General features: G+C 42.5%; 1 protein-coding gene across 9 annotated transcripts in view; it reads right to left on the reverse strand.

Annotated features, from left to right (window-relative positions):
- The window catches only part of LOC138957432 (CUGBP Elav-like family member 4), a 68635-nt gene that overhangs the window by 13356 nt on the left and 27657 nt on the right, over positions 1-27622 (reverse strand). For 2 of the 9 annotated variants that reach the window (XM_070328554.1, XM_070328551.1), the window contains exons 4-12: positions 23947-24003; positions 21130-21180; positions 17474-17675; positions 15654-15785; positions 15117-15185; positions 12660-12749; positions 7981-8055; positions 2414-2557; positions 1961-2120 (exon numbers count right to left, since the gene is read on the reverse strand). In XM_070328554.1, coding sequence (XP_070184655.1) covers positions 1993-2120; positions 2414-2557; positions 7981-8055; positions 12660-12749; positions 15117-15185; positions 15654-15785; positions 17474-17675; positions 21130-21180; positions 23947-24003 — 948 coding nt within the window. In that variant the 3' untranslated portion in view covers positions 1961-1992. The remainder of the gene's footprint in view (positions 1-1960; positions 2121-2413; positions 2558-7980; positions 8056-12659; positions 12750-15116; positions 15186-15653; positions 15786-17473; positions 17676-21129; positions 21181-23946; positions 24004-27622) is intronic. The other 7 variants (XM_070328555.1, XM_070328552.1, XM_070328553.1 and 4 more) reach the window with 7 other exon arrangements.

Genomic DNA, 27622 nt, shown 5'->3' on the forward strand with positions numbered 1-27622 from the left:
CACAAGAAAGTCAAGGTTTATTTGTAAATCATGGCATCTCAATTCAAATTTCTCATGTGTTGTTGAGTATTATCTTAACAGTTGCAGCACATTGTCATGGCAAAAAAACAGTCTCCATAGAAGAAAAAAATCCCAACATAAAACAGTAGAAAATTAGATATAATAAAACACAAAACTGATGAGAAGCTATTTTAACTCCAGGAAAAGAAGTTCAAAAATATATGTTTTAATGGTAGAATACAGATAAATACATGTTTGCCAACTTTCATACCCAACCTTAACTGCTGTTGGCAATGTGTCAACAGAAAATACACTTTCTCCAGCAAAGAGAAACATTTGGTTCTAACATCCGCGGATTGGAACAGCCTATTACTATATACATGTTTAAGCCTTTTGGCTTTTCAGTGAAATGTAGAGATAACATAACACAAAAGAAGATTGATACAAAAAAGGATAAAAGATTGCAGATGTGCAAAGCTCAAAACCTCAGAAATGCACAAAAGGAAGAGATAACAAGTAGCGTAAGGCGAAATTACTACATTTAGTCAAGCTGTGGAACTCACAGTATGAAACTGAACGCACTGCATTTTTTCACACTGACCGTAGTCCTCCGCTAGTGCAAAAGGCAGTGAAAGTGACGAGTCTGTTTTTAGCGCGGTAGCGGTTGCACTGTGCTGCATAGCACGCTTTACTGTACCTCTCTTCGTTTTAACTTTCTGAGCGTGTTTTTAATCCAAACATATCATATCTATATGTTTTTGGAATCAGGAACCGACAAGGAATAAGATGAAATTGTTTTTAAATCAATTTTGGAAATTTAATTTTAATCATAATTTTTATATTTTTTAATTTTCAGAGCTTGTTTTTAATCCGAATATAACATATTTATATGTTTTTTGAATCAGAACATGATAAACAATAAAATAAAAGTAATTTTGGATCATTTTATAAAAAAAAATTAATTACAATTTTCAGATTTTTAATGACCAAAGTCATCAATTAATTTTTAAGCCTCCATGCTGAAATGCAATACCAAAGTCCGGCCTTCGTCGAAGATTGCTTGGCCAAAATCTCAATCAATTTGATTAAAAAATGAAGGTGTGACAGTGCCGCCTCAACTTTTACAAAAAGCCGGATATGACGTCATCAAAGACATTTATCGAAAAAAAGAAAAAAATGTCCGGGGATATCATTCCCAGGAACTCTCGTGTAAAATTTCATAAAGATTGGTCCAGTAGTTTGGTCTGAATCGCTCTACACACACATACGCACAGACAGACACAGACAGACACCCACACACACACACACATACACCACGACCCTCGTCTCGATTCCCCCTCTATGTTAAAACATTTAGTCAAAACATGACTAAATGTAAAAATGACCAACCAAAAATGTACAAACTTATGAAAGAATACAAAAACAATAGGGAATGGACCCAAATCCCTCCCCCCACCCCTCCCCCCAACCTTGTTTGTATGCTGCTGATCGAAATACCAGTCACACAAAAAAGCATTTGCAAATTCTTTCTTTCTAAACAGGGCGATAAACTTGTCCTGAAACACAAGATAGCTTGTGTCCTACTCATAGATTGATGCTTACATGTTCTAATATGATAGCAGGCATAAGAACACGCTCTGGTTAGAGGCAGACAGGAACACTCCTATGAACCATTTTCAACCCAAGCCATTGTATGTGCTGTATTTCCTGTTGCCCTTTGCTTACGATCACCAGAATGTCAAAATAAGCTTGGGCAAGGGCAGAAACTTGTGTACCAAGTATGCATGTGGGGTCATTTACACATACTTGTTTTTAATCTCAGCATTGTTCTGACCCCAGGCACGTCAAATGTCCGATAATTTCATAACGGGATTTCTTTTCAAACCGCAGGGCGCCCCTCCAGACTGAATCGTGACACAACTACGTGGACAGGGCTAAGGACACACACGCTGAGACTGACCAGTGTGGGATTGACCGGAGGCCGGACGGAGCCTAGTAGGGCCTGTTGGCGTCCTTGGGTCTCTTGAGCTGGACCTTGAGGCGCTTCATGCCGATCTGGAAGCCGTTCATGGCCTGGATGGCGGCCTGGGCGCTCGCCGGGTTGTCAAAGCTCACGAAGCCTGCACCACACAACAACAAAACAGATATCAACACAAGACAAAAGCCAGTGACGGGTTGAATAATAACAATCAGAGTAATATTAAGAAGAATAAAAATAACAACAATTTTCAAAAGCGCCAGTGCCACTCAATTTAAACATGAAATCGAAAAAAAGTACACAAATAAACAAGATTTATTCAATTCAGTATACACTTTTTGGTGCAAGTGGCGTGTTTTGGGTTTGCAGCAAACAAGGACGTATCATATATAATAACCAGATGAAAAGACATGAAAGCAAAGGGTGTGTGCTTACCAAAGCACTTGCTCTGGTTGGTGGCACGATCCACGTAAACCTTGGCGCTGATCACGTTACCAAAGGGAACAAACATCTGGGCCAGTTCTGCGTCACCAAACTCCTGAGGCAGGTGGTAGATGAACAGGTTGCACCCTTCAGGTCCTGCGCACGTCATACATTGCACACGTCATTATACGGGACTTGATGACGTCACGTCACGTTCAATGTTATGATAAAGGGTAGGACACCTAATATCATGTAATAGCTTAATGTAAGCAATGCACAACTTGTCATACAAATTCCCTAAACATGGGTCACATTTTCAACCATCTCGCTGATTTCAAAAATAACAAGTCGCGTAAGGCGAAATAACAACATTTAGTCGAGCTGTCGAACTCACAGAATGAAACTGAACGCACTGCTTTTTTCACCAAGACCACAAACTCGTAGTTTCGTCAGTCCACCGCTCGTGGCAAAGGCAGTGCAATCGACTAGCCATGCAGAATAGTGCGGTAGCGGTCGCGCTGAGCAAGATAACATGCTTTTCTGTATGTCTATTCTTTTTAGCTTACCGAGTTTGTTTTTAATCCAAACATATCATATCTATATGTTTTTGGAATCAGGGACCGACAAGGAATAAGATGAAATTGTTTTTACATCGATTTCAGAAAATTAATTTTAATCAAAATTTTCATATTTTTAATTTTCAGAGCTTGTTTGGAATCCAAATATAACATATGTATATGTTTTGGGAATCAGAAAATGATGAAGAATAAGATGAACGTAATTTGGATCGTTTAATAAAAAAATAATTTTAATTACAAGTTTCCGATTTTTATTGACCAAAATCATCATTAGTTTTTAAGCCATCAAGCTGAAATGCAATACCAAAGTCCAGCCTTCGTCGAAAATTGCTTTGCCAAAATTTCAATCAATTTGATTGAAAAATGAGGGTGTGACAGTGCCGCCTCAACTTTTACAAAAAGCCGGATATGACGTCATCAAAGAGATTTATCGAAAAAATGGAGAAAAAAAGTCCGGGGATATCGTTTCCAGGAACTCTCATGTAAAATTTCATAAAGATCGGTCCAGTAGTTTAGTATGAATCGCTCAACACACACACACACGCACAGACAGACAGAAAGAGAGACAGACACACACACACGCACACACACACACACACACACACACACACACACACACACACACACACACACACACACACACACACACACACACCACGACCCTCGTCTCGATTCCCACTCTATGTTAAAACATTTAGTCAAAACTTGTAAAAAGGAAAAAATAAAATGTACTTTCTATATAGTAACATTCAGACAATGTTCGCAGGAAAAAGAACCTTCTTTCTCTCTTTCTTTCATCTTTTTGTTACTTTTTTTTTTAGATAAGAGTCATTTGGTTGCAAGGGGAAAGTAATCAGCAATTATCTAAAACGTTTGTCAGCAGCCAGTGAACATCCGGCCTAAACATTGATAAATAGTGATACATCAAATCAGACGTCTGTTTCTTACTGTTCTCTTTCCATGTTTAAAGTCTGTTTCTGTATTTTTTGTGTTGGCATTTTTGCTGCCATTGGCATCTGAGAGATTGCGCAGATAAATTCGGATTTAAGACTTTGACAGCAAATCCAATAAACCACAGATCATTACATTACTAAACTGCCTTACAGCGAATCATTGCCACTTCACGAAGGTATTGAGAAAATAAAATGAGAAGCATCACAAAATGTATCAAGGAGCTGCCTGCAATCAGCTAATTTGACAGGTTTACCCATGAGAAAGTCTAAAGATCAATTTAAAAAAACTAAGGCCTCTTTCAAATAAAATGTATACAAGATCACAGGCACTTGAGAGTGTCCAAAATGTTACCATTTAACACATGTTGGAGTAACCTGTCCGTGTGAAGCAGATTCCAATGAAAACCAAGGCGGAATGTGGGTACTGGTGCACCAAAGAAAACAGTGCGTAATAGGTGTTGGTTAAAAAAAGTGCAACACCAAAATACTACTTGGCCACCAAACAACATGAAGCAACGCATGCAAGCTAATCATTAGTGTTGGTCTACCACTGACACACACACACAACAAACCACACAAGCTAGTCACTAGTGTTGGTCTACCACTAACACACACACACAACAAACCACACAAGCACAATCACAAGGGCTGCCCACACCATATTATACAGTTATTCTTTGACTATGAGGAAATAACTGCATTATTGTGGGCAACTCTCAGCGGCAATGTGAGGATAATTTACAGACCAGACTAAGGGTTGTTGGTCAGTGTAAAGACTGGTGAGTCACTGCTACACTCAAATGTGAAACAGGGGACAAAGGTTAAGTTAATTACAGGGGGGGGGGGGGGGGGGGGTGTTGTCTATTGAATACAGAGATATATGAGTTATTCTATTGATTGAGTAAAGCTTTGTGGACAGAGATATATGTGTTATTCTATGAAATGTTGTACACAGATATAAGTGTTATTCTATTGATTGAGTAAAGCTTTGTGGACTGTTGTACACAGATATATGTGCTATTCTATTGAATGAGTACAGCTTTGTGGAATGATTTACTGCCTTCATATTGGATAAAAGTTAAAACAATATTAAAGCCATATGTACTCGATGACTATACACGCTAATTGCTTTACCAACAGCTGGAGACAGACTAAATTAAGTTCCCTGCAAAATATTGTGGTCTAGGACCCCTTAAATGTTGAGATATTTGAATTTTCATTTTGATCTGGATCGTCCTATTTATAGATTTGGCAACACATGTAATGTTGATGCAAGGGAGAGAACACCGCGGCTTTGTTGACATCCTCACTTTTTCAGAGGCTAGAACAAGCTGTAATGCATGTATTATGGTCCGCGCATGGTGACGTATCGTCATTATATGGTCTTATGGTGCGTTTGACATCGATTGTGGGCAAACTACACTTTGTAAACACGGGAGTGCGTTAGTATGCCTTTAAGTTTAACTTAAAACAAGAAAACATCAGAAAGGTTGACTTATTTCCAAAGGAAGTATTAAAGTTAAGGTGTAACCATGTCACACTCAGCCTGCACTCATTCGATGTTATGATGTTATACAATTTAGCTTTGTTCAACAGGTCTCTAGTTAATCGCATGTGGGGGGTGGGGGTGGGGGTGGGGGGGGGGGGGGGGTGGAGTCTGGAAGACATCCTGTGTTTTTAAGTTTTAAGAGAATAGCGAGTCTGTGCTTTCCAATGCAAAATAATAAGCCCACAAAGATCAAAGGTGGAATCATGAACACAGAGGAAAGAATCTAGAAGGGGGTTGACTGCTCTTCGTGTTAAATATACCTTTCACTTAGTTAGCGACTGTGGACCAACTGATGAGGGGACTCTATACATAACGTGGAAGCTTACTTTACTTTATTTGGTGTTTAACGTCGTTTTCAACCACGAAGGTTATATCGCGACGGGGAAAGGGGGGAGATGGGATAGAGCCACTTTCTTTCTTAGTTGGTGTTTAACGTCGTTTTTAACCACGAAGGTTATATCGCGACGGGGAAAGGGGGGAGATGGGATAGAGCAACTTTCTTTATTTGGTGTTTAACGTCGTTTTCAACCACGAAGGTTATATCGCGACGGGGAAAGGGGGGAGATGGGATAGAGCCACTTTCTTTCTTTATTTGGTGTTTAACGTCGTTTTCAACCACGAAGGTTATATCGCGACGGGGAAAGGGGGGAGATGGGATAGAGCCACTTGTCAATTGTTTCTTATTCACAAAAGCACTAATCAAAAATTTGCTCCAGGGGCTTGCAACGTAGTACAATATATTACCTTACTGGGAGAATGCAAGTTTCCAGTACAAAGGACTTAACATTTATTACATACTGCTTGACTAAAATCTTTACAAAAATTGACTATATTCTATACAAGAAACACTTAACAAGGGCAAAAGGAGAAACAGAATCCGTTAGTCGCCTCTTACGACATGCTGGGGAGCATCGGGTAAATTGTTCCCCCTAACCCGCGGGGGGACCAGGGAGGGGTAAATTGTTCCCCCTAACCCGCGGGGGGACCAGGGAGGGGTAAATCTTTCCCCCTAACCCGCGGGGGGACCAGGGAGGGGTAAATTGTTCCCCCTAACCCGCGGGGGGACCAGGGAGGGGTAAATTGTTCCCCCTAACCCGCGGGGGGACCAGGGAGGGGTAAATTGTTCCCCCTAACCCGCGGGGGGACCAGGGAGGGGTAAATTGTTCCCCCTAACCCGCGGGGGGACCAGGGAGGGGTAAATTGTTCCCCCTAACCCGCGGGGGGACCAGGGAGGGGTAAATTGTTCCCCCTAACCCGCGGGGGGACCAGGGAGGGGTAAATTGTTCCCCCTAACCCGCGGGGGGACCAGGGAGGGGTAAATTGTTCCCCTTAACCCGCGGGGGGACCAGGGAGGGGTAAATCCTTCCCCCTAACCCGCGGGGGGACCAGGGAGGGGTAAATTGTTCCCCCTAACCCGCGGGGGGACCAGGGAGGGGTAAATTGTTCCCCTTAACCCGCGGGGGGACCAGGGAGGGGTAAATCTTTCCCCCTAACCCGCGGGGGGACCAGGGAGGGGTAAATCCTTCCCCCTAACCCGCGGGGGGACCAGGGAGGGGTAAATCTTTCCCCCTAACCCGCGGGGGGACCAGGGAGGGGTAAATTGTTCCCCCTAACCCGCGGGGGGACCAGGGAGGGGTAAATTGTTCCCCCTAACCCGCGGGGGGACCAGGGAGGGGTAAATTGTTCCCCCTAACCCGCGGGGGGACCAGGGAGGGGTAAATCTTTCCCCCTGACCCGCGGGTGGTAACGTGGAAGCTAAAGATCAACACTTTTGGAACACCACTTAGAAAGTTAAGACACATTTAAGCATCAAGGAAGGAAAGGAAAAACAAGTAAAGTAAGGAAGAGTTTAACATATTTCCCCATAAACTAGCTTGCTTTTTTTGTCAGAAGAAATGAGGAAGGGCGCCTGTCTTTTCCATGTAGTTCTTGTTTGTGCAGTGCATACTGTTGCAATGTTATTCATATACTTATTCACTGATTTGATTCCCGACACTTATTCCTGTTTATTCACGTTTTATTGTCAAAAGCATTGCAGTGTTGCAATGTTATTCATATACTTATTCACTGATTTGATTCCCGACTCTTATTCCTGTTTATTCACGTTTTATTGTCAAAAGCATTGCAGTGATTGCACATTGCATAGACAGTTCTGAATAGTGAATATAATTTACAAAGTGGGGATCGTTGAATGCTCAGCCATTACACATTTAAAAAAACTGCAGTTTTCTGCTGTGCCAAAATGAAAACGAAATAACACAGATGTGAAACAAGGACGAATAAAATAAAAGAATAATAAGAGCTAGGGAAAAAAGGGGGAATTATAAACCAAATGAATAAATAAACACAAAAAGAGGATGGAAAAAATCGTATTAGCGTGCGCTGTGTGGACAAAGCAAAACTGTAGTAAAAGGTCAAAGGTCAATCAAGGTCAAATTTGGTATACAAATAGATATATATGCAAATGTGGGTCAGAGCAAGGGGAGGCCAGTCTCGTACCTCTATCAGTGATTTCAGCGCGTTCGAGGATAATTTTTCGCTGAGCGTCAGCAGTTACCACCCCCAGCAGACGTCCTGAAGGGCATAGCGGGCAGTTAGGAGGAGATACACAGCGGGTTGTCACACACACACACACACACACACACACACACAACAGTCAACGTCCACCACAAACAACAAGGGCCTTCCCCCAAACTCTTCAACTCTCTCTACCTCTGCTCCTTGACTATTCCACTCCTACTACCCCTCTTCCGTAACTCTTTAACTCCCTCTACCTCTCTTCCTTAACTCTTCAACTCAACTCCATCTGCACCTTTTCCTTCCCTCCTCAACTCCCTTTCCACATCTCTCCTAGCTCCTCTGCCTCGGGGGGCCCGGGTAGCTCAGGTGGTAGAGCACTGGACTTGTGATCGAGAGGTCGCTGGTTCGAATCCGGGCCGGGACGGACACGGGTCAACTTTATGTGCAGACCCAGAGACGGTATCCATCTCCCACCCCCGTGTCACCACAATGGCACGTTAAAGATCTTGGTCATTCTACCATAAATGCAGATGGCTGATACCACCTAAACACGCAAACATCAAAAGCCGTGAGGGCGTAAAAACTCGAATCGTATAAACCAATTCATGTCCAATATAGGCAATTAAGACCTGACGGACAATAAGCCCCTTAAAATTTACTTTTTACCTCTGCCTTGTGCCCTTTGATAAACCTGTTCACCTCCCTCCCCCCTCTTCCTTTCATTGTCTTCATTGTCACCATGACGACATCTACATCCATCTCTTTGATGCAGCGAGGCATACGGTGTACAATGGTCGGAGCTACCATCAGAGGGGTTGGAACCTCACAGTTGATGCAGCGAGCTAGGCATACGGTGTACAATGGTCGGAGCTACCATCAGAGGGGTTGGAACCTCACAGTTGATGCAGCGAGGCATACGGTGTACAATGGTCGGAGCTACCATCAGAGGGGTTGGAACCTCACAGTTGAGGTCTAGGCGTCAAGTACCCCTATCCACCCTTTGCTATTTTTTTTTTAATGCCATGCATTACTCTTTATCTCATCTTAACCCCTATTCTTTCTGTTCCTACTTAACCGTCTAGTTCCCTGGTATTGGCAATTGCCATTTCAGTTTTGAAACATGAATCTCACTGTCCGTATATATGTTTGTTTCACGCTGCAAATGGATGGAGTCTAACGCTTCCAACACAGGAGCTTGTTTCTTGTGGATGTCTGGCAGTGGGGTTCACTGACCGGTCAGAGCTTGGGGAGGACGTCAACAAACGGTCATTCCGAGCATGTCTCGTTGGCCCAACTGAGGACGTGGCCCACTGACCGGTCAGAGCTTGGGGAGGACGTCAACAAACGGTCATTCCAAGCATGTCTTGTTGGCCCATCTGAGGACGTGGCCCACTGACCGGTCAGAGCTTAGGGAGGACGTCAACAGACGGTCATTCCAAGCATGTCTTGTTGGCCCAACTGAGGACATGGCCCACTGACCGGTTAGAGCTTGGGAAGGACGTCAACAAACGGTCATTCCAAGCATGTCTTGTTGGCCCAACTTAGGACGTGGCCCACTGACCGGTCAGAGCTTGGGGAGGACGTCAACAGACGGTCATTCCAAGCATGTCTTGTTGGCCCAACGGAGGACATGGCCCCCTGACCGGTTAGAGCTTAGGAAGAACGTCAACAAACGGTCATTCCAAGCATGTCTTGTTGGCCCAACTGAGGACGTGCCCGCACTTCTGTTGTAACTGTCTGATAACCTTTCTGTGATTGTTCTTTGTTGATATTTATGTCCTCTCTATTCCCCCTCCCTCCGACCCCCACCTCCCCCCCTCCACTCCCTTGTTGTCCCTACCAAGACTGAAGTTACCAACTTAGACAGGGGCTCACATCCATGAGAGATGGCATAGGACAAATGTCCTGGACAATGTAAAAGCGATAGGACATTTGTCCCGGAAAAAAATTAATAGGACCTTTTTTGTCTCGCAACAAAACGGACACTAACAGCATGGTTTTGTCTGCTTGGAGAGACACATCGTAGCAAATCAAACTACTGTAAATTGGAAAGTAGTGACAGTTTCCAGATCAAATGAAAGCATAATCGGACAATAACCCCTTTGTGACAAAAACAATAGGACATATGTCCTCTTGCATGAAAAATGTATAGGACATTTGGAAAAAATATCCGTGTATGTCCGATGTTCGACGTGGATGTGAGCCCCTGCTTAGACCGAGCTTTCCTGCAGAGAAGGGTGAAGAACAAGAAGAACAGAGACAGACAGACAACACTGACATGGGTTTCAACATCTCAACTTCCCATTCCCCGTTCAACAGACAATAAAAACAACAACAATCATAGCGCAAGGTGTAGAACAGCCAACCAAGGCAGCCAAAAACACAATCAAGTCAAACTACAGAACATCAATCTCTCACCACGTCCCCGGGGCCAATCAGTGTACACACTCACAAACACAAACACACACAGACCAATCTCTCTCCAGGGATTGTTAAAACATGGTCACCAAACCAAAAACCTTCAAGTTCAAAGCAATGAACAGGCTGAGTTCCTCTTCTGTAATGTTCAGCCAAACCAAGCAGGTTTAATTGGAGACGTTACTCGAGTTTTAGACGCAGATGTAGCGATTGTTTTGTGTTTTTATTTTTGTATTTATCATAATCTTTTCTTCTCTTCTCCAAACATGTCTTGAAGTAACTGCACTAAACCTCCACGTCAAATCTCAACACACTGTTGACATTTTCTGGGATGCTGCTCCCTAACATAATGCAACTTTGAAGAAAAACAATATTTTCTGTGCTTTAAAACAGCTTTCATGAAGAAAGCGTTCTTCTGGTTTCCCTTGTCAAAAGGTCGAGTAACGTTTCACCATTTCAGAGAGGAACCAAGAAAACGGAAAGAATATAATGGTGACAGGGAAGGCAAGATCCATTCAGTCGGACAGACACAGTAAGATAGAGAAACAGGCAGCGATTAGTTAAGATCAAGTCTGTGGCGAATGCCGGCATGTACCACGCCCAACACCCCGAGAAGCGACAGACAGACAGTCGGATTATGTGACACACAGCTGTCAAGTCAAAGCACACAAGGGGAGAAACGGATCTTAGTCCACACCAAATCAAGACACACAAACACATATTCCAAAACCTCCATTCCTTACAAAACAAACACACGAAAAGTAAATCACGTCGCTAACAACCACACACACGTACATCATACATACATACATTACATACCTACATACATACATGTACGTACAATACACAGACAGGCAACTCAAGAAACGATGCAATCAGACACAAATACAGCTAAGTTTCGTTGTGTGATAAAGACTCGGTATGTTCGGGTAGAAGAGTGTTTTACTTGACTGGAAGTCTCTGTGTGTTTGTCTTTGTGTGTGTGTGTATATATATATGTGTGTGTGTGTGTGTGTGTGTGTGTGTGTGTGTGTGTGTGTGTGTGTGTGTGTGTGTGTGTGTATATATATATATGTGTGTGTGTGTGTGTGTGTGTGTGTGTGTTTGTGTGTGTGTGTGTGTGTGTGTGTGTGTGTGTGTGAGTGTGTGTGTCACACGCGTCTGTGTGTTTGTATGACCTGTCAGTTCAAACCGGACGCCTGATTCTAAGGAAACAATACAACAAAAACAATCTCCGGAGAGATGCCTACAGACAGAACAAGCAAGACGGAAACACACACCAAACACGACACGTGACATCAATGTCCACATCGTACTTACAACACTTTGTGGCTGTCACACGTTTTATGTTTTGTTTTTGTTTTTGAACACATTTCTTGTCATCAAATGTTCGTCAATGCAGGCTGAAATGAGTTGTTTGTATCTTAAATTATATCTTATTCTATTGTGTCATCAATGAAACGATCACCAACAGTAACAGACGATGTTAGAAACACGGTCCAAGCTTTCCGTAGTTTTATAATTCAAAACAAGCTGATAAATGCATCAAATTTTCTAACATTTTTCTTATTTCCTTAAAGCCAAGATATGGGCATCAGTATAAACAAGAATGTATAATGGCTTCCAAATATGTTTTTCTTGAAGTCGTCCGCTTCTTCTATCTCTCGGCTTTTCATTCTGGTTCGTTCGACATTATCAGAACACTAGCAAGAGCACATGACATCTTCGGGAAAACAAGCCTTTCCACTGGCTGTTTTTTGTTTAGCAAGTCAAGGACACGGCCTAACGTTCCCCTCTCCGTGACTTGTTTGTTCAAATTCACTGGTCTCTCTTTTCACTGGTTGGCAATGACCAAACAACATTTCAGCCTGCAGTGAATAACAGCCTTAACCGCATGACAAGGTTTCGTCGTGATGACGACAAGTTTGCTGGCAATCTGTGGGGCATGTTCTCCCAACCATAGGAACCAGGCATCATTCACAGACACCCATCCTTGTCATCGGACTGAGACAAATCAAAATGACTTGAAAACCACAAGACGAGGCCTCAACTAGGCACACTGGACGCGACTCACATCTCTTGACATACACAGACTCGGGAAACACACCCACACACACACACACCCACACCCACACCCACACACCCAGACTAAGTAACCAGATAGACAGACAGACAGACAGCCACAGAGGGAATAGTCGGCGGTCAGTGCGTCGGTCAGTGTGTTGATGCGGATATCTGACCTTTCTCACCTTCTTTCTGGTTGGTGGGCAGCAGGGTGGCACCCTGGGCAAGGGCTTGCTGGAACTGACCATACACCGCGGGGTAGGCCGCTGTAACACACAGAGAAAATACCATACTAAACTGTGCAAAAAAAAGTATTGCTCCCATTTTCGTACCCCAACTAAAACATACATTACCGTGTTTGTTTGTTTGCTTAACGCCCAGTCCACCACGAAGGGATTCGTTACCGTGTTTGTTTGTTTGCTTAACGCCCAGTCCACCACGAAGGGATTCGTTACCGTGTTTGTTTGTTTGCTTAACGCCCAGTCCACCACGAAGGGATTCGTTACCGTGTTTGTTTGTTTGCTTAACGCCCAGTCCACCACGAAGGGATTCGTTACCGTGTTTGTTTGTTTGCTTAACGCCCAGTCCACCACGAAGGGATTCGTTACCGTGTTTGTTTGTTTGCTTAACGCCCAGTCCACCACGAAGGGATTCGTTACCGCGTTTGTTTGTTTGCTTAACGCCCAGTCCACCACGAAGGGATTCGTTACCGTGTTTGTTTGTTTGCTTAACTGTGTTTTATAAAATAATCATATTATGAAAGCACATACATTCTTATCTTAGTTGTTATGTATTCATTGTTAGCAAACATCGGCATTATTCATGTTTTACTTTAAACGCAATCATTGTTATTTATAGATCACAGGCACTTGATGTAAGTAGGTCACACACGTATAAATGTTGTGCCCAGTCCTTGTTTTTGTTTCTGTTATTATTTTAATTAGCAGGTCTAGTTGAGCACGTATTGTGTATCATGTACCCACTACTAGTCATTGTGCATTTTAGTTAATGGACTGATGATGTCATTTGTATGGAGTCGACGCACGTGCGAGGATATGTATGTGTGGGAGGGGGGGGGGGGCGCGGGAGATGGAAGCTTGCTGTATGTTATGTAATGTATATATTGTGTGTGATACGTGGAAATGTGATACTATTTATTTGCATGTATGATACAGGTACAAATGTGATAATTGTAGGCTTATACTAGTGATTACTGTGTGTGATACATGAAATGTGATATGAATGCTGTTTTTATATGTTATACTCTTACTTTCTCCCAAGCGCAAGACAAATTCTTCTATGAAAATTGAAGCCAATAAAATTTGAGTTGAGTTGAGTTGAGTTGAGTTAACGCCCAGCCGACCACAAAGGGATTCGTTACCGTGTTTGTTTGTTTGCTTAACGCCCAGTCCACCACGAAGGGATTCGTTACCGTGTTTGTTTGTTTGCTTAACGCCCAGTCCACCACGAAGGGATTCGTTACCGTGTTTGTTTGTTTGCTTAACGCCCAGTCCACCACGAAGGGATTCGTTACCGTGTTTGTTTGTTTGCTTAACGCCCAGTCCACCACGAAGGGATTCGTTACCGTGTTTGTTTGTTTGCTTAACGCCCAGTCCACCACGGAGGGATTCGTTACCGTGTTTGTTTGTTTGCTTAACGCCCAGTCCACCACGAAGGGATTCGTTACCGTGTTTTTTTGTTTGCTTAACGCCCAGTCCACCACGAAGGGATTCGTTACCGTGTTTGTTTGTTTGCTTAACGCCCAGTCCACCACGAAGGGATTCGTTTCCGTGTTTGTTTGTTTGCTTAACGCCCAGTCCACCACGAAGGGATTCGTTACCGTGTTTGTTTGTTTGCTTAACGCCCAGTCCACCACGAAGGGATTCGTTACCGTGTTTGTTTGTTTGCTTAACGCCCAGTCCACCACGAAGGGATTCGTTACCGTGTTTGTTTGTTTGCTTAACGCCCAGTCCACCACGGAGGGATTCGTTACCGTGTTTGTTTGTTTGCTTAACGCCCAGTCCACCACGAAGGGATTCGTTACCGTGTTTTTTTGTTTGCTTAACGCCCAGTCCACCACGAAGGGATTCGTTACCGTGTTTGTTTGTTTGCTTAACGCCCAGTCCACCACGAAGGTATCATTACCGTGTTTGTTTGTTTGCTTAACGCCCAGTCCACCACGAAGGGATTCACTACCGTGTCATTTCATGCAAACTTTATAAGCCATTAACGGCCCTTCACTTGGCTATATAGCATACTTTTCGGACCAAAGATTTCTGTTTTAGGTTTTACGTTAACGCCGCCAAAGTAAGAGTACCCCCAAAATCGACCTGGTAAAAACGTCCGGGACCGATTACAAAATCGACCCAAAAAATCAGATTAGGCAACCTTGAGAAAGGAGAAAACACAAATTCATATATATATATCCAGGACAGGTTGCTTTGTTTCCCTATCGTCCGTATCTCTTGTGTAATGTCATTTCCACTGATGCAGGTGTGGAGCGCATGAGCAGTAGAAAACGAGGTGTTTGAGTCCATTTTGAGGAGTACTATGACAACAAGTGGTGTATTTCAGCAATGACTGGATGGATTGATTTGAAACTTTCAGGAAAATGCACAAAAGAAGACACCTACCGATGCTGGCGTAAGGCTGGATCGTAGTGTACTGCTGCAGATGCTCGCCATTGGACACAGCCTGGGCTGCTGCAACAAAACCAAGCGACGGCGTAAAGAACAACCAACACAATGTGCAGTAGTACAACATTACAAAAACACCAAGAAAGGTTAGTTACTGTACTGATGCATTGATTATAGACAAAACAAGACATTCACCAACTGACAAATAATCAAAGACGTCATCAAAGATGAAGCAGTACAGCTGTACAACCATTAAGCAGCTATCATCGGACAGACAGACAGACAGACAGGCAGACAGACAGACAGAGAGAGAGACAGACAGACAGACAGACATACATACATACAGACAGACAGACAGAGAGACAGACAGACAGAGAGACAGACAGAGAGACAGACAGGGAGACGGACAGACAGACAGACAGACAGAGAGACAGACAGGGAGACGGACAGACAGACAGACAGACACACACACACACATAGAATAGAAAACAAAGATAAAACGCCTATAACTGGTATGTCGTGATGCTGACTGACCTGCGTAATGGGGGATTCCATTGGCGTAGACTTCTGCAGCCTGGCCGTTGGAGGGAGGGACCTGGAAGCTGGCCACAGCTGTGGGGGACAGCATGCTGGGAGGAGCTCCGTTGATGGCGGCTGTGGCAGTACCTGGAAGCAGTGGACATGGCTTTCACTACACACTCTCGCTATTGCTCTAGCTCAGAAGCACTGTTGTTTCAAATGTTCCTACAAACAAGCACTCCCAACTTTCATTCCGAACCTTTTTTTTACAATGGATTTTGATGGTATCTCCCAAACTTGTCAACAATTAACGTTGGGTCCAGCTATTGGAGACGTGCAAGTTGGTCAGTGTGTACAGATAAATACAGAGCAGTGTGTACAGATAAATACAGAGCAGTGTGTACAGATAAATACAGAGCAGTGTGTACAGATAAATACAGAGCAGTGTGTACAGATAAATACAGAGCAGTGTGTACAGATAAATACAGAGCAGTGTGTACAGATAAATACAGAGCACAACTTTCAGGTTGTACACATCTGTACACACACCCATCCCCCCGCTCTCTCTCTCAAAAGCATCCCCTCACACAAACGGACAGCAAGAGAAGAGTAGGCGTAGCGGATATACAATGGGCAGTGGCAATGCAGTGGTGTGTTATCCCTAAAGGCCCTTTCAAAGCCCCTCCCCCCATCTTCAAACTGCCCCCCCCCCCCCACCAACTCTACCATCCCCTTGCTTCCCTCTCCTCCTACCAAGACCAGTAGCGAGGGTAGCGGTAGCAGATGTCATTTTGCCATTGACAATACTGTGGCGTGTTGTCCCAAACAAACCATGCTTTCCTATCACAATCTCTCCCCAATCCCAACATTGGCCCCTGTCCCCCCTCCTACCCTGACCCCCCTCCCTCCCCGCCATTCAAATCATGCCCTCACACATAGCACTAGCAGGAATAGCAGTGATGAGATTAATGGTGACAGTGGCAATGATGATATGTGTGCAATCCTAGGGAGCCCCTGGTTTTGGGTTCTGTTTACAGTCCCTTCCCCATCTAAAATCTACCCCCGCCCCTTACCCTGACAACCCCTACCCCTCTCAAAGTCATTCCGTCACACATAGAGCACAGCAAGAGTAGCGCTAGCGGATGTAACGGATGGCAATACCGTTATGTGCTAACCGAAAAAGGCCCTGACTTTTGTTCCTATCACAATCCCTCCCCCATGCCCCATCCCAAAACTGATCCCTAGCTCCCCCGCCTCCCCGTAAACCCTCCCTCTAAAAATCATCCGCGCATACATAGCACTAGCAAGGGTAGTGGATGTCATTTCCACAGTAACAATACCCTGGTGTGTTATCCCAAAGACACCCAGAGTTTGCGTTTCTATCCCCCCCCCCCCCCCCCCCCCCCCCCTAGCACGCACGTGACCCTGAGATACCCTAGCCCGCTGCAAGTGTTCCCGTCATACATATATACCTCTCGCCCACTGCAAGTGTTCTCGTCATACATATATACCTCTCGCCCACTGCAAGTATTCCCGTCATACATCTCTCGCCCACTGCAAGTGTTCCCGTCATACATCTCTCGCCCACTGCAAGTGTTCCCGTCATACATCTCTCGCCCACTGCAAGTGTTCCCGTCATACATAGATGCCTCTCGCCATGGTGGTAGGAGTCAGTCTAGCAGTGGTTAGACTGATATGTGTGCTACGTATCCCAAAGAGACCCTCATTTTGGATTCCTCTCAAAAGCTCTCCCACATCCCCAAACTTGTCCCCCCCCCCCCTCCTCTGCCACCCCCTACACCTCCCCCTGTCAAAGAATTCCCCCGCACACATACCACTAGCCAGGGTAGCGGTGGTGGGAGTAATGGCGCCAGAGGCAATACCGTTGTGGGTGAGGCCCGAGAGCCCCTGCATCTGAGTTCCCAGCACGTTGACGGGGCTGGCCACGGCGTAGGTTCCCTGGGCCGCCGCCATCAGCGCCACCTGTTGCTGCATCAGCTGCTGGGAGGCCAGGCTGGACGCCTTGGTGTAGATCGGCTGCACAGGTAAAATCCACACGTTAGGTACAGTTCACACGTTAGGTACAGTTCACACTTCAGGTACAGTTCACACGTTAGGTACAGTTCACACGTTAGGTACAGTTCACACGTTAGGTAAGGGGCAACGTCAGCTGCGACTATTTTATTTTTCTCATTTATTTTTGTTGCTGTAGCTAAGCGTGATGTTTTAAATGGAAGACAAATTTCCAGATAAACAAAGGGCAAAAGGTTTTGATTCCACAAGCACGGTTTTATCTGCGTATACTGACATGTGTTTATGGCTGATTCCATAAGCGCCGACAGGTCAGAGTCTACTGTTTGCATTCATTTCTACCTGAAAAAAGCTTCAACAGGTATTTATAGGAGGGTGTGCAAGGACACAAGAGTCACCTTGGCGACCTGAGCCAACAGACAACACCATCACCTGGGCTACCTGAGCCAACAGACAACACCATCACCTGGGCTACCTGAGCCAACAGACAACACCATCACCTGGGCTACCTGAGCCAACAGACAACACCAGCTTTACTTTCATAAGGACAGGTACACACACGGTTTTATCGTTGCTTCCTGAAACCTTATACTTGGAAGTCACACCCACATACCATAGACACACACACACAACCGTGCTTGGGGAATCTTTGTCCTTAACGGGTGAGATGCGGGAAGGAGCAGACGAAGGGAAGAAACGGAATCATTTTCTATTTAGCTTAATGTCAATCAATTCCACAGAAGCCAAAGCGTCAACACCAGACAGGACTGAGTTCTAGGCAGGGGAGGCAAGCCGGGCGATGTACACAGCAACAACAGTCATACCACCGACACTGAGGGGCTCAAAGAGGAGTTTGAAGAAATAACTCTGTCAGGTTTTCATCGGCTGTGGAAGAGTTTCTTTCCCAAGTTTGTTCTTGAATTTTCACAGAAATACTGAGGCAAGCTACACTTGACGCAAGTCAGTGTTTATATGGGAACAAGGCAAAGCACAACCCATTAAAAATGGACAGAGTTATTTCCGAACTTGGTGTATTGAGAGGCATGGAAAGAGCAGAGGGATTGTTTGAAACACGATGGAAGCGCACGTACAGTGTTGTCAGGGGGTTCAGCATGGATCATGAAGGGTGAGTCTTTTAGCATGACAAGTGGTGTACTGTCTTCGTGTTGAACCCTTTAAGTGCTGCACAGCTTTTCGTCATACATTTTACATTGCGGATTTGCCCAGGAAATGGTTTGAACAAAACGTCCACCACTCTACTTTATCGTGTTGTCTTTAAGACCAAGGGCAAATGTAGAAGTTAAACTGGTTGTGCTCCTTTGTTGTATAATGGATTCCACGGCTTTGTCAGAGATGCATGTGATTGAAACACTGTTTAAACCGTCAGTTAGACAGGCAGGATCGCATTTATTTCATTGTAGCAAAAATGTGCTGTTCACTCTTGTATGTGCTTTAATTCTGCCCATGTGTATTTGCATGTTCATTACTGAGATCTCCAGGTGAAACGTTTTGATCGTAAGACACACTGAACAGAGTTCATTTTACTGAACAATAACTGTGTCTTTTACTTTCACATCTCCTATATTTCTTCTTATTTTTCTATTTTCTTTTTTCCCGTGGGCAGCACTCAAAGGGTATTTGATGTCGACACCTTCCTGCATTTTTCGGGGAGGCAATAATGGCTTCAATTCAGTGCTCTTTCATTTTGGACATAATTATATAAGGCATCGGCAATCATCTTGTGAAGTGAGCCAACACAAGCCACAGACAACTCCACATGACACATGACAGCAAGCAACACCACCTGAGTCACCTCTCTTAGCTCGAGACATTGCCTGTTTCGCTGAGTGACGTCCTCTTGGTCGATAAATCATAAAGTTATTTTCTTACTGCAAAATTTGTGTGAAATATTTAGTTTTAAACTTCATTTTAGTTCTTGTGATTTGTTTTCCACTTGAAAATGTTCAACCCTAGTTTCTTTATCATTTACGTGTTCATGACATAAGAAATGCTTTTGCTTGCATGTTTTACATTTACCACAGGTACTGCGAACACCTTCACGCGGTCAGGGTCTGCTTATACCTAGTTCAAGTGTACTCTGAACTCTGATCACTTGTTGAAAAAGACCAGTCTTTGCTTGGGGAGTTTACTTTGCCAAGAAAAGAGACTTTATACAAAATAAGTATAGGTGGGTTTTTTTTTACATTAATTTAAGAGGAAATGGTATTTGGGGGTCATCCCTAGTACTTCTTGCCTTCTAAATACATAGCTAGAATGTCCTTGTTCATTCCTGCGAAGAAGACACTGGACTTATTTCATAACACCAACGAAACGAAGTATATCGCTGTCGTGATTTTCATTAACCTGTCAAGCGAACACTGCTATAGCACATAGAACAGTCATATGAATGAGCACCACACATACACACAAAGCCACAACACGCAAGCCATGAACATGTAAAGGGGTCAACACACGCAGCGTATCTACGCAGTCACAGCTTCAAATGCAGTCCAAATCAATATCAAACAACATCAAACGCGCGCACACTCAAAAACCTACAGCCAGATTAAAAGCTTCTAAATTTAAATCACATGCATCTTAACGTAACGGCTTCCAGCTTGGCCAGTTGGGCAGACCTGTAATGATGTATGTGTCCATGCTTTTAATAGACGGTAAGCTCAGGAAGAAAGCTTTGATGTCAATTCTATAACCGCTTCAAAGGCATGGATAATTGAAGACCAACCTTACTTTATGTGATGGGGTTTCCTACTGATCACGTTAAATGCTTTCACATGCGGCCAATGCCCTACACTGCTTGTGTTCCCACAGGTCTTTAAAATGTCACAGGTTTTTAAACCTGCACAAAGTCTTTGCCGCAGTGATTAAAGGGTCGCACTGCTTTGATGTGTCAAGTTAAAGTAACAACACACATCCTCTTTTTTAGCGTTTCCCTTACTCCATTGGATTCTAATCACCTTAACCTTCAAGATCATTACCAACCTTGAGCCCTACAGCACGAGGCTTTGCCCTGAACACTTCTGGAAATGATTATTTATTATGTTTTTTTCTCAATAGTTACCAGATGTCTAACTGTTTTGCTCACAACTGGATCGTGTCTGTTAGAGTGTTCACCTCCATGTTACCGTGGGTTGTTGTGTGAAAATCATGTACACAAAGTAAGGTTGTTCTCTGGGCTGTTAAATATTTTCAGACAGAGCGGGAACAGAGGAGGAGGTCAGTGGAGGGGGGGGGGGGGGGGGGGGGCTGGAGGAGTGGATGGTAAACAAAATCGCTCAAATCCAAGAAGAGAATAATCACTCTAACTTCACTTGGGGTCAAAGATGAGAAGAGAGATATTTGGGCTTGGGGAACAATGTGATTGTACGTTCTTGACTTATAAAGCGGGCTTGGTTTGTTTCAAATAGTATATAGGAGTACATAAACCAGAGTGGTACAGTACCTCATATTTCATGGGCAAGAGCGCCGCGTCTGACAGTACGGTCAGAGGGCACTGTAACAGAGGCACAGAGACAAAAAGTGTCAGCTTGCAGCTCTGTGGCTGACGTCACGTCACAACACTCACCACCCCTCCTTCATTAGGGGCACCAAGACACACACAGTAAGTTGTAACACGCTCACAATGCGGGATTCTGTTCACAAGCCTACTAAACGGTGAGGATTTCAGGTTTGTTTTCTACGCAAAGAAAACATCCTTAAAATATACCAAGAAATGCCCTTCTTGTTTGAGTTTTTCTCTCTCAGAAAATCTTGTTCTGCCTGTGACGTCATCGCTCTGACCTAAATGCAGAGGAATAAAACTGCTACGAGAGTTTGGGAACTGTCACGTGACAGATTAATTTTGGGGGGAGACAAGAGACTTCATTACAACCTTAAATGTCAAGAGAAACGTGACAGTGTAGCCTATTTTGTTTTTGAATACCAGAATACGAAAATGAGAAGAGAAACTTAAAGATACATTCAAGCGAAATAAAGTGCACTGCTTCAAAATTCAACATTGGTGAGTAAAAGGTCAAGTTAAAAGTTCAACCTTTTTTGTAGGCTTGTGATCAGAAGGATATCAAACACATACAGTTATTCCATAGAAATGTCACACACCACAACACTGATATATATACAACCTAACATTCAGTAAGTACATCTAAAGATAAAGAAATACTATAAAACACACACACATACTTAAAACACAACACTTTAACACTCTTTTATCTTGCTAAGATTGTCTCCCCTTTACCTCAAATCTTAAGGGGAGGGGGGGGGGGGGGGGGAGAGGAGGGATAGGAAATGGGGGATCAGCCGGAACAGCTTCTCAGAGATGGAAAAAAAAACCCACCCAACAACATCACCACGTTCTTGCTTTGTAATGTGTGGGCTTTCTTGCTGGTTACGATTTAATATCGCTCTGTCATCTTTTCCTTTTCTTATTCTTTCTTTTATCTGGTTATCTTTTGATTTTCTAAATATGTCTTTTCCTGTGTTGGTGGTTAAGCCAGAGTTATTTCAAGAGATCAAAATGCCCATCAAAAATGCGTTTTGATTTTATTGTAGCCGAGTGCCGAAACACTACGATCACCTCGGGAAGCGAAGTGCAATCAAACAGGATTGAAAATGTTAGGGTTAGCCCTATAAAAACTGTTCTGCAAACCCGAAGGTTTCCATGAACATACAGACAATCAGAAACCACCAGACCCCATCACAAACAGAACTCTACAAACCACAGGTGTTGACTTTAAAGGCCAACAACTCGGGTGCAGAGTCTGCTGTGAAAGAAGCGGTAGCCTCCCCTGTCACATTATGAAAAGGAGCACAAGCAGGTTTTTATCCCATACAATTGAACATTTTCTTTGTTAATTTGGTCGGTGTGGGGTGCAGTGGGGGGGGGGGATTCATGTACAAATATAATCCCAAGGACTTTTAATCATTGGGTTAATAATATACTTTTTCAGCGTTTCGATATTTATCTTTTATTCTGTCGCAATTTTGTCTACGTTTCTGTTTGCCTGAGGTACATTTTGCCACAAATTGACTGATCAAATTGACTGATCAAATTGACTGATCCAAACGAAGAGGGAAAATATTCAACCTTAAAATTGAAAGATCCCCCAGCATATCACAACAGTAAACACAACAATAAATCAATCTACACAGTCAAAGTGAATGTTGCTGGTTTCCCCGGCTGCAGAAAGTATAGTTGATACAAAATACGATACACATTTAATCACAAAGTATTACAACATACACTCTGACATATATAAAACATTCTTCAGTTTTCAAACTAGTGGCACAAATTTCAAGTGCTGTAAGAAAAAAACATGGGCAAACAATAGAAAAACAACAAACATATGAAACTAAAATAGACAAACATTACAACAGAAAAAACGTGTAAGTTGTCAGTTCTTTCCTCATGTAAGCATGGCAATAAATAATTACACACTTTCAATCTAATAAGTAATAGTCAGCATGCAAGCAAAAACTTTCAACTGCAAGTCATGATTAAAGGCACAGTAAGCCTCCCGTAAACCATCACAGATACTGTTAGGCTTTTACACACAAGCGTATGTCTTGGAAAAAATCGAAAAGCTGATTTCAAAACTGTTTTCCATTAATCTAATTCATAAAAGGGAAAGAAAACAACCCAAAGCAAGCACATGGACAAGGTGCAAGAAATGCTGCTTCCTATCGAAATTATAACGGGCAAGTTTGGAATGTTCTTTGAAACAAAAGCATCCAGTACAAAATGCGAGAAAAAAGGCAGATAATGCAGTTAGGAAAGGTGGAACTTGAAATCTACATCAGTAGCTTTGCAGAACTTATTGGAGGCAACTAAATGTTATGAACATAAAAAAGGCAGACAAACTTGAACTACAAACAAGTGTTAGCTACGAGGAGAAACTAGATGAAGTGTCAGTTGGACAGGCTTACACAACATGAGGGGGGGTGGGAGTAAAGGGAGATAATCCTTCCCTTTAACAAGTATAGGATTATCAACAGAAACAAAAAGTTAAATGGCAAAAGCTTATACTCTTGTTATGAAACTTGAATAGTCAGTTCAGAAACTAAGCAAGGAAAAGTTGAGAGTGTTTAACTTTAAGAACCGCATTTGAAAAGCAATAAATAAAGGATATAACACAAAAGAACAAAGCCAAGGGAAGTAACTCCCATCAAGTTAGAAGGCAAAAGAAAAAGCCAAGGGAAGCAACCCACTACAGATTCCCTGCAAGACAAGGGGGGTAACTGAGGGATGTAAAGACATAGTCACCTGAGAGAGAGAGTCGAAGGAGCCGACACGCGATAGCTCATAGGGTGGCTGCTCCACCTGACACATAACACACACAGCTCGTATGATCAACATGTACACACTAACACACACAGCTCATATGATCAACATGTACACACTAACACACACAGCTCATATGATCAACATGTACACACTAACACACGCCGCTCCGTACACCAAGTCCTGAAATGGAAACTCTGCCGGGATTGTCATTGTCTGTGAAAGAGTTGTGGCCCTTGAACCAATTAATGGAGGCATCGCAGTGCAACAAATGAGCTCTATGTGTTGTGTACACCCGCCGCTGATGAGCTCATGAGTGGAGACAAGCCGTCATGTCGTCAGAGTGAATAATCAGCTCAATATATACATGGTATGCGCAGGGTACGATGCCCCTTTCTTTCAAAGCTATTATTTTATGAATCAAACAACCCAAGAAAGGTAGGTTATTGGAACGTTTGTTATTGACAAAACAATACTTTCACAGATATTTCGACCCAACAGTCTTTTAAGTGAACAGACAAACAAATATTCAAATAAAACACATCTTGATAGAATCAGTTTACGCCCACTCGTCAGGAAGCCGAGCAAAGGAAATAACTGTTGGGTCGAAATATCTGTGAATGTATTGTAAGTCAATAACAAATGTTCCAACAACCTACCTTTCTTGTTTTTTGATTCTGAATTTTGGAACATTGGCAGTCTCTTTGTTTTGGCATTTTTTTTTATAATCTTATGAACCAACTCTTCACTGTGACGTCATGACCATTTTAACCACAGATCAGTGGCCATGCATGCTTGCCTTGCTGCTGCCATGGGGGACAACTCTTCCACAGCCGATAACAGCGCTGGCACAGTTGTTGTTTGCATACATTGTAATTGTGAGGTAATGTAAAAAAAACAAAAAAACAGGTGAGAGGAAGTGAAATGTGTCCAGTGTGAACGTCCCTTAAGCTAACTACAGAGTGACGTCAATATGAAGGAAGGTGGAAGACTTCTCAGGACCACTCTGCACACACACTCAGGTATCGACATTGTTCACAACAACATCTCACGCCAAACCCAACACCATTTCTATAACACTCTTTTGGGGCTTGCGTGCTTGGTTTTTTTTAAACAATCAAATGTGCCAAGGCCCCCCCCCCCAAAAAAAAAAATAGTCTGTTTACGGTATCCCGACCGACCCTATTTTTTCGCGCGACCCTAGGCTTTTTTTTGGCATTTTGGGAAAAAAAAAAAATAAAAAATAAAAAGTCTGTTTTTTTGGCAAATGAACTTAATAATATGTTTTTTGGGAGGGAAAAAAAATAAAGTAAAAATAAATCCCGACCTAGCGACCCTATTTTTGTTGCCTATGTTACCGTAAACAGACTTTTTTTGTTTTGCCCAATGTAAATAAGAGTGACAACTGCTCTTATTTGACCAACACGATTATTCAAAACACCCCACGTATTTATTCTTCCAGAATTTCATGTCAGGTAAACGACGCAGTTAAGATGAATTTCTTCTGTGACATGCTAAACAAAGCAAACTGTATTCGGTGTTTCTATTTTATTTCTTGTCATTGATTTTGTGTTTAACTTTATGAGGAAACAACTGACACTTAAAAAGGTAGAAACAAAAGTGACAAAATTTCACAGAAATCCAGCACAACGAAGGTAGAAGCACAAATAATTTCACATACACACACAAATGACAAACATGTATGGAGGACAGGAAATAAAGAGGGAAACAGTCTTCACAATAATGGTTTTTACACAACAAGGTTTATTCAACCAACTTTTTTGTATGTGTAATTTTGACACTCGATTGTTCTTGAAGATAATGGGTGAAGAAAGACGAAAATAACAAGAACGTTCAAGATGAAATGATAACAGATAACACAGTGTATAACCACAATATTGGAAGAACACAAAGCACCAATGATCTGGCACAAAAAAATGTGTGTCACAGTTTTCAAGATGTGAACAAAGTGATAATTTTAACAGAAATAATACAGAAAAACAACAGTACAGTAACAACATGAAAAACGAATAATGTAATGAAGTTGGAGGGTAAGATAAAAAGTAAAAGAATAAATGGTAATAAAGAACGACACATTTCTTTCTGTTGTATTTTGTGAGCTGGAAAAGTGCCCCAAAATAGAACGAACACAAAACATAAAATATCACTTTAAAATCAAAAACAACAACAAACACTATCAATAAGTACAGAAAGTATTAACACAACAGAAAGAACACAGACAACAAGGAAACTCACTTAGTCAACAGTTAAAAACTCAGAAAGGAACGGTCGGAAGAGTACGGATATATCAATCCTAGGCCTTTAAAAGATTAATTTGGTCCGCATCTTATGACTAAGTAAAAACGATTTTTTTATTTTTAAATCAGACAAAGGAAACTGTTACAACTGATAAGAAAAATGAAAACAAATGTATCTGAATCATAAATTAATGCTAACTAAACTCTTCGGTTGGTCAAATATCCCCACAGTTTGTTTTAATTGTCTATAATTATGTTTCTGTTTTATTATGCCATTTTCACAAAATGACAACCAGAAGAAAAACAAGTCGCGTAAGGCGAAAATACAACATTTAGTCAAGCTGTCGAACTCACAGAATGAAACTGAACGCAATGCAATTTTTCAGCAAGACCGTATACTCGTAGCATCGTCAGTCCACCGCTCGTGGCAAAGGCAGTGAAATTGACAAGAAGAGCGGGGTAGTAGTTGCGCTGAGAAGGATAGCACGCTTTTCTGTACCTCTCTTCGTTTTAACTTTCTGAGCGTGTTTTTAATCCAAACATATCATATCTATATGTTTTTGGAATCAGGAACCAACAAGGAATAAGATGAAAGTGTTTTTAAATTGATTTCGAAAATTTTATTTTGATCATAATTTTTATATTTTTAATTTTCAGAGCTTGTTTTTAATCCAAATATAACATATTTATATGTTTTTGGAATCAGAAAATGATGAAGAATAAGATGAACATAAATTTGGATCGTTTTATAAAAAAAAATTTTTTTACAATTTTCATTTTTTTTTTCTCCAACATTTTAATCAATCAATAATTTTTAATGAGCAAAGTCATTAATTAATTTTTAAGCCACCAAGCTGAAATGCAATACTGAAGTCCGGCCTTTGTCGAAGATTGCTTGGCCAAAATTTCAATCAATTTGATTGAAAAATGAGGGTGTGACAGTGCCGCCTCAACTTTTACAAAAAGCCGGATATGACGTCATCAAAGGTATTTATCGAAAAAAAGAAAAAGACTTCCGGGGATATCATTCCCAGGAACTCTCATATAAAATGTCATAAAGATCGGTCCAGTAGTTTAGTCTGAATCGCTCTACACACACACACGCACAGACACACACACGCACACACACACACACACACACACACACACACACACACACACACACACACACACACATACATACACCATGACCCTCGTCTCGATTCCCCCTCTATGTTAAAACATTTAGTCAAAACTTGACGAAATGTAAAAACGAAAGGCGTACAATTCTATTTCAACATATTTGTCCAGTTTCACAGGGAATCCCAGATGATCACCACAAGACCCAAACTGTCGGAGCATGTCACAGAAGAAGAACGTAGCTTAAGGTGCGTTCACACTCACACTGTCTCACACACTCA

This window comes from Littorina saxatilis, unplaced genomic scaffold (genome assembly GCF_037325665.1).
Source record: "Littorina saxatilis isolate snail1 unplaced genomic scaffold, US_GU_Lsax_2.0 scaffold_531, whole genome shotgun sequence".
Taxonomy (NCBI): domain Eukaryota; kingdom Metazoa; phylum Mollusca; class Gastropoda; order Littorinimorpha; family Littorinidae; genus Littorina; species Littorina saxatilis.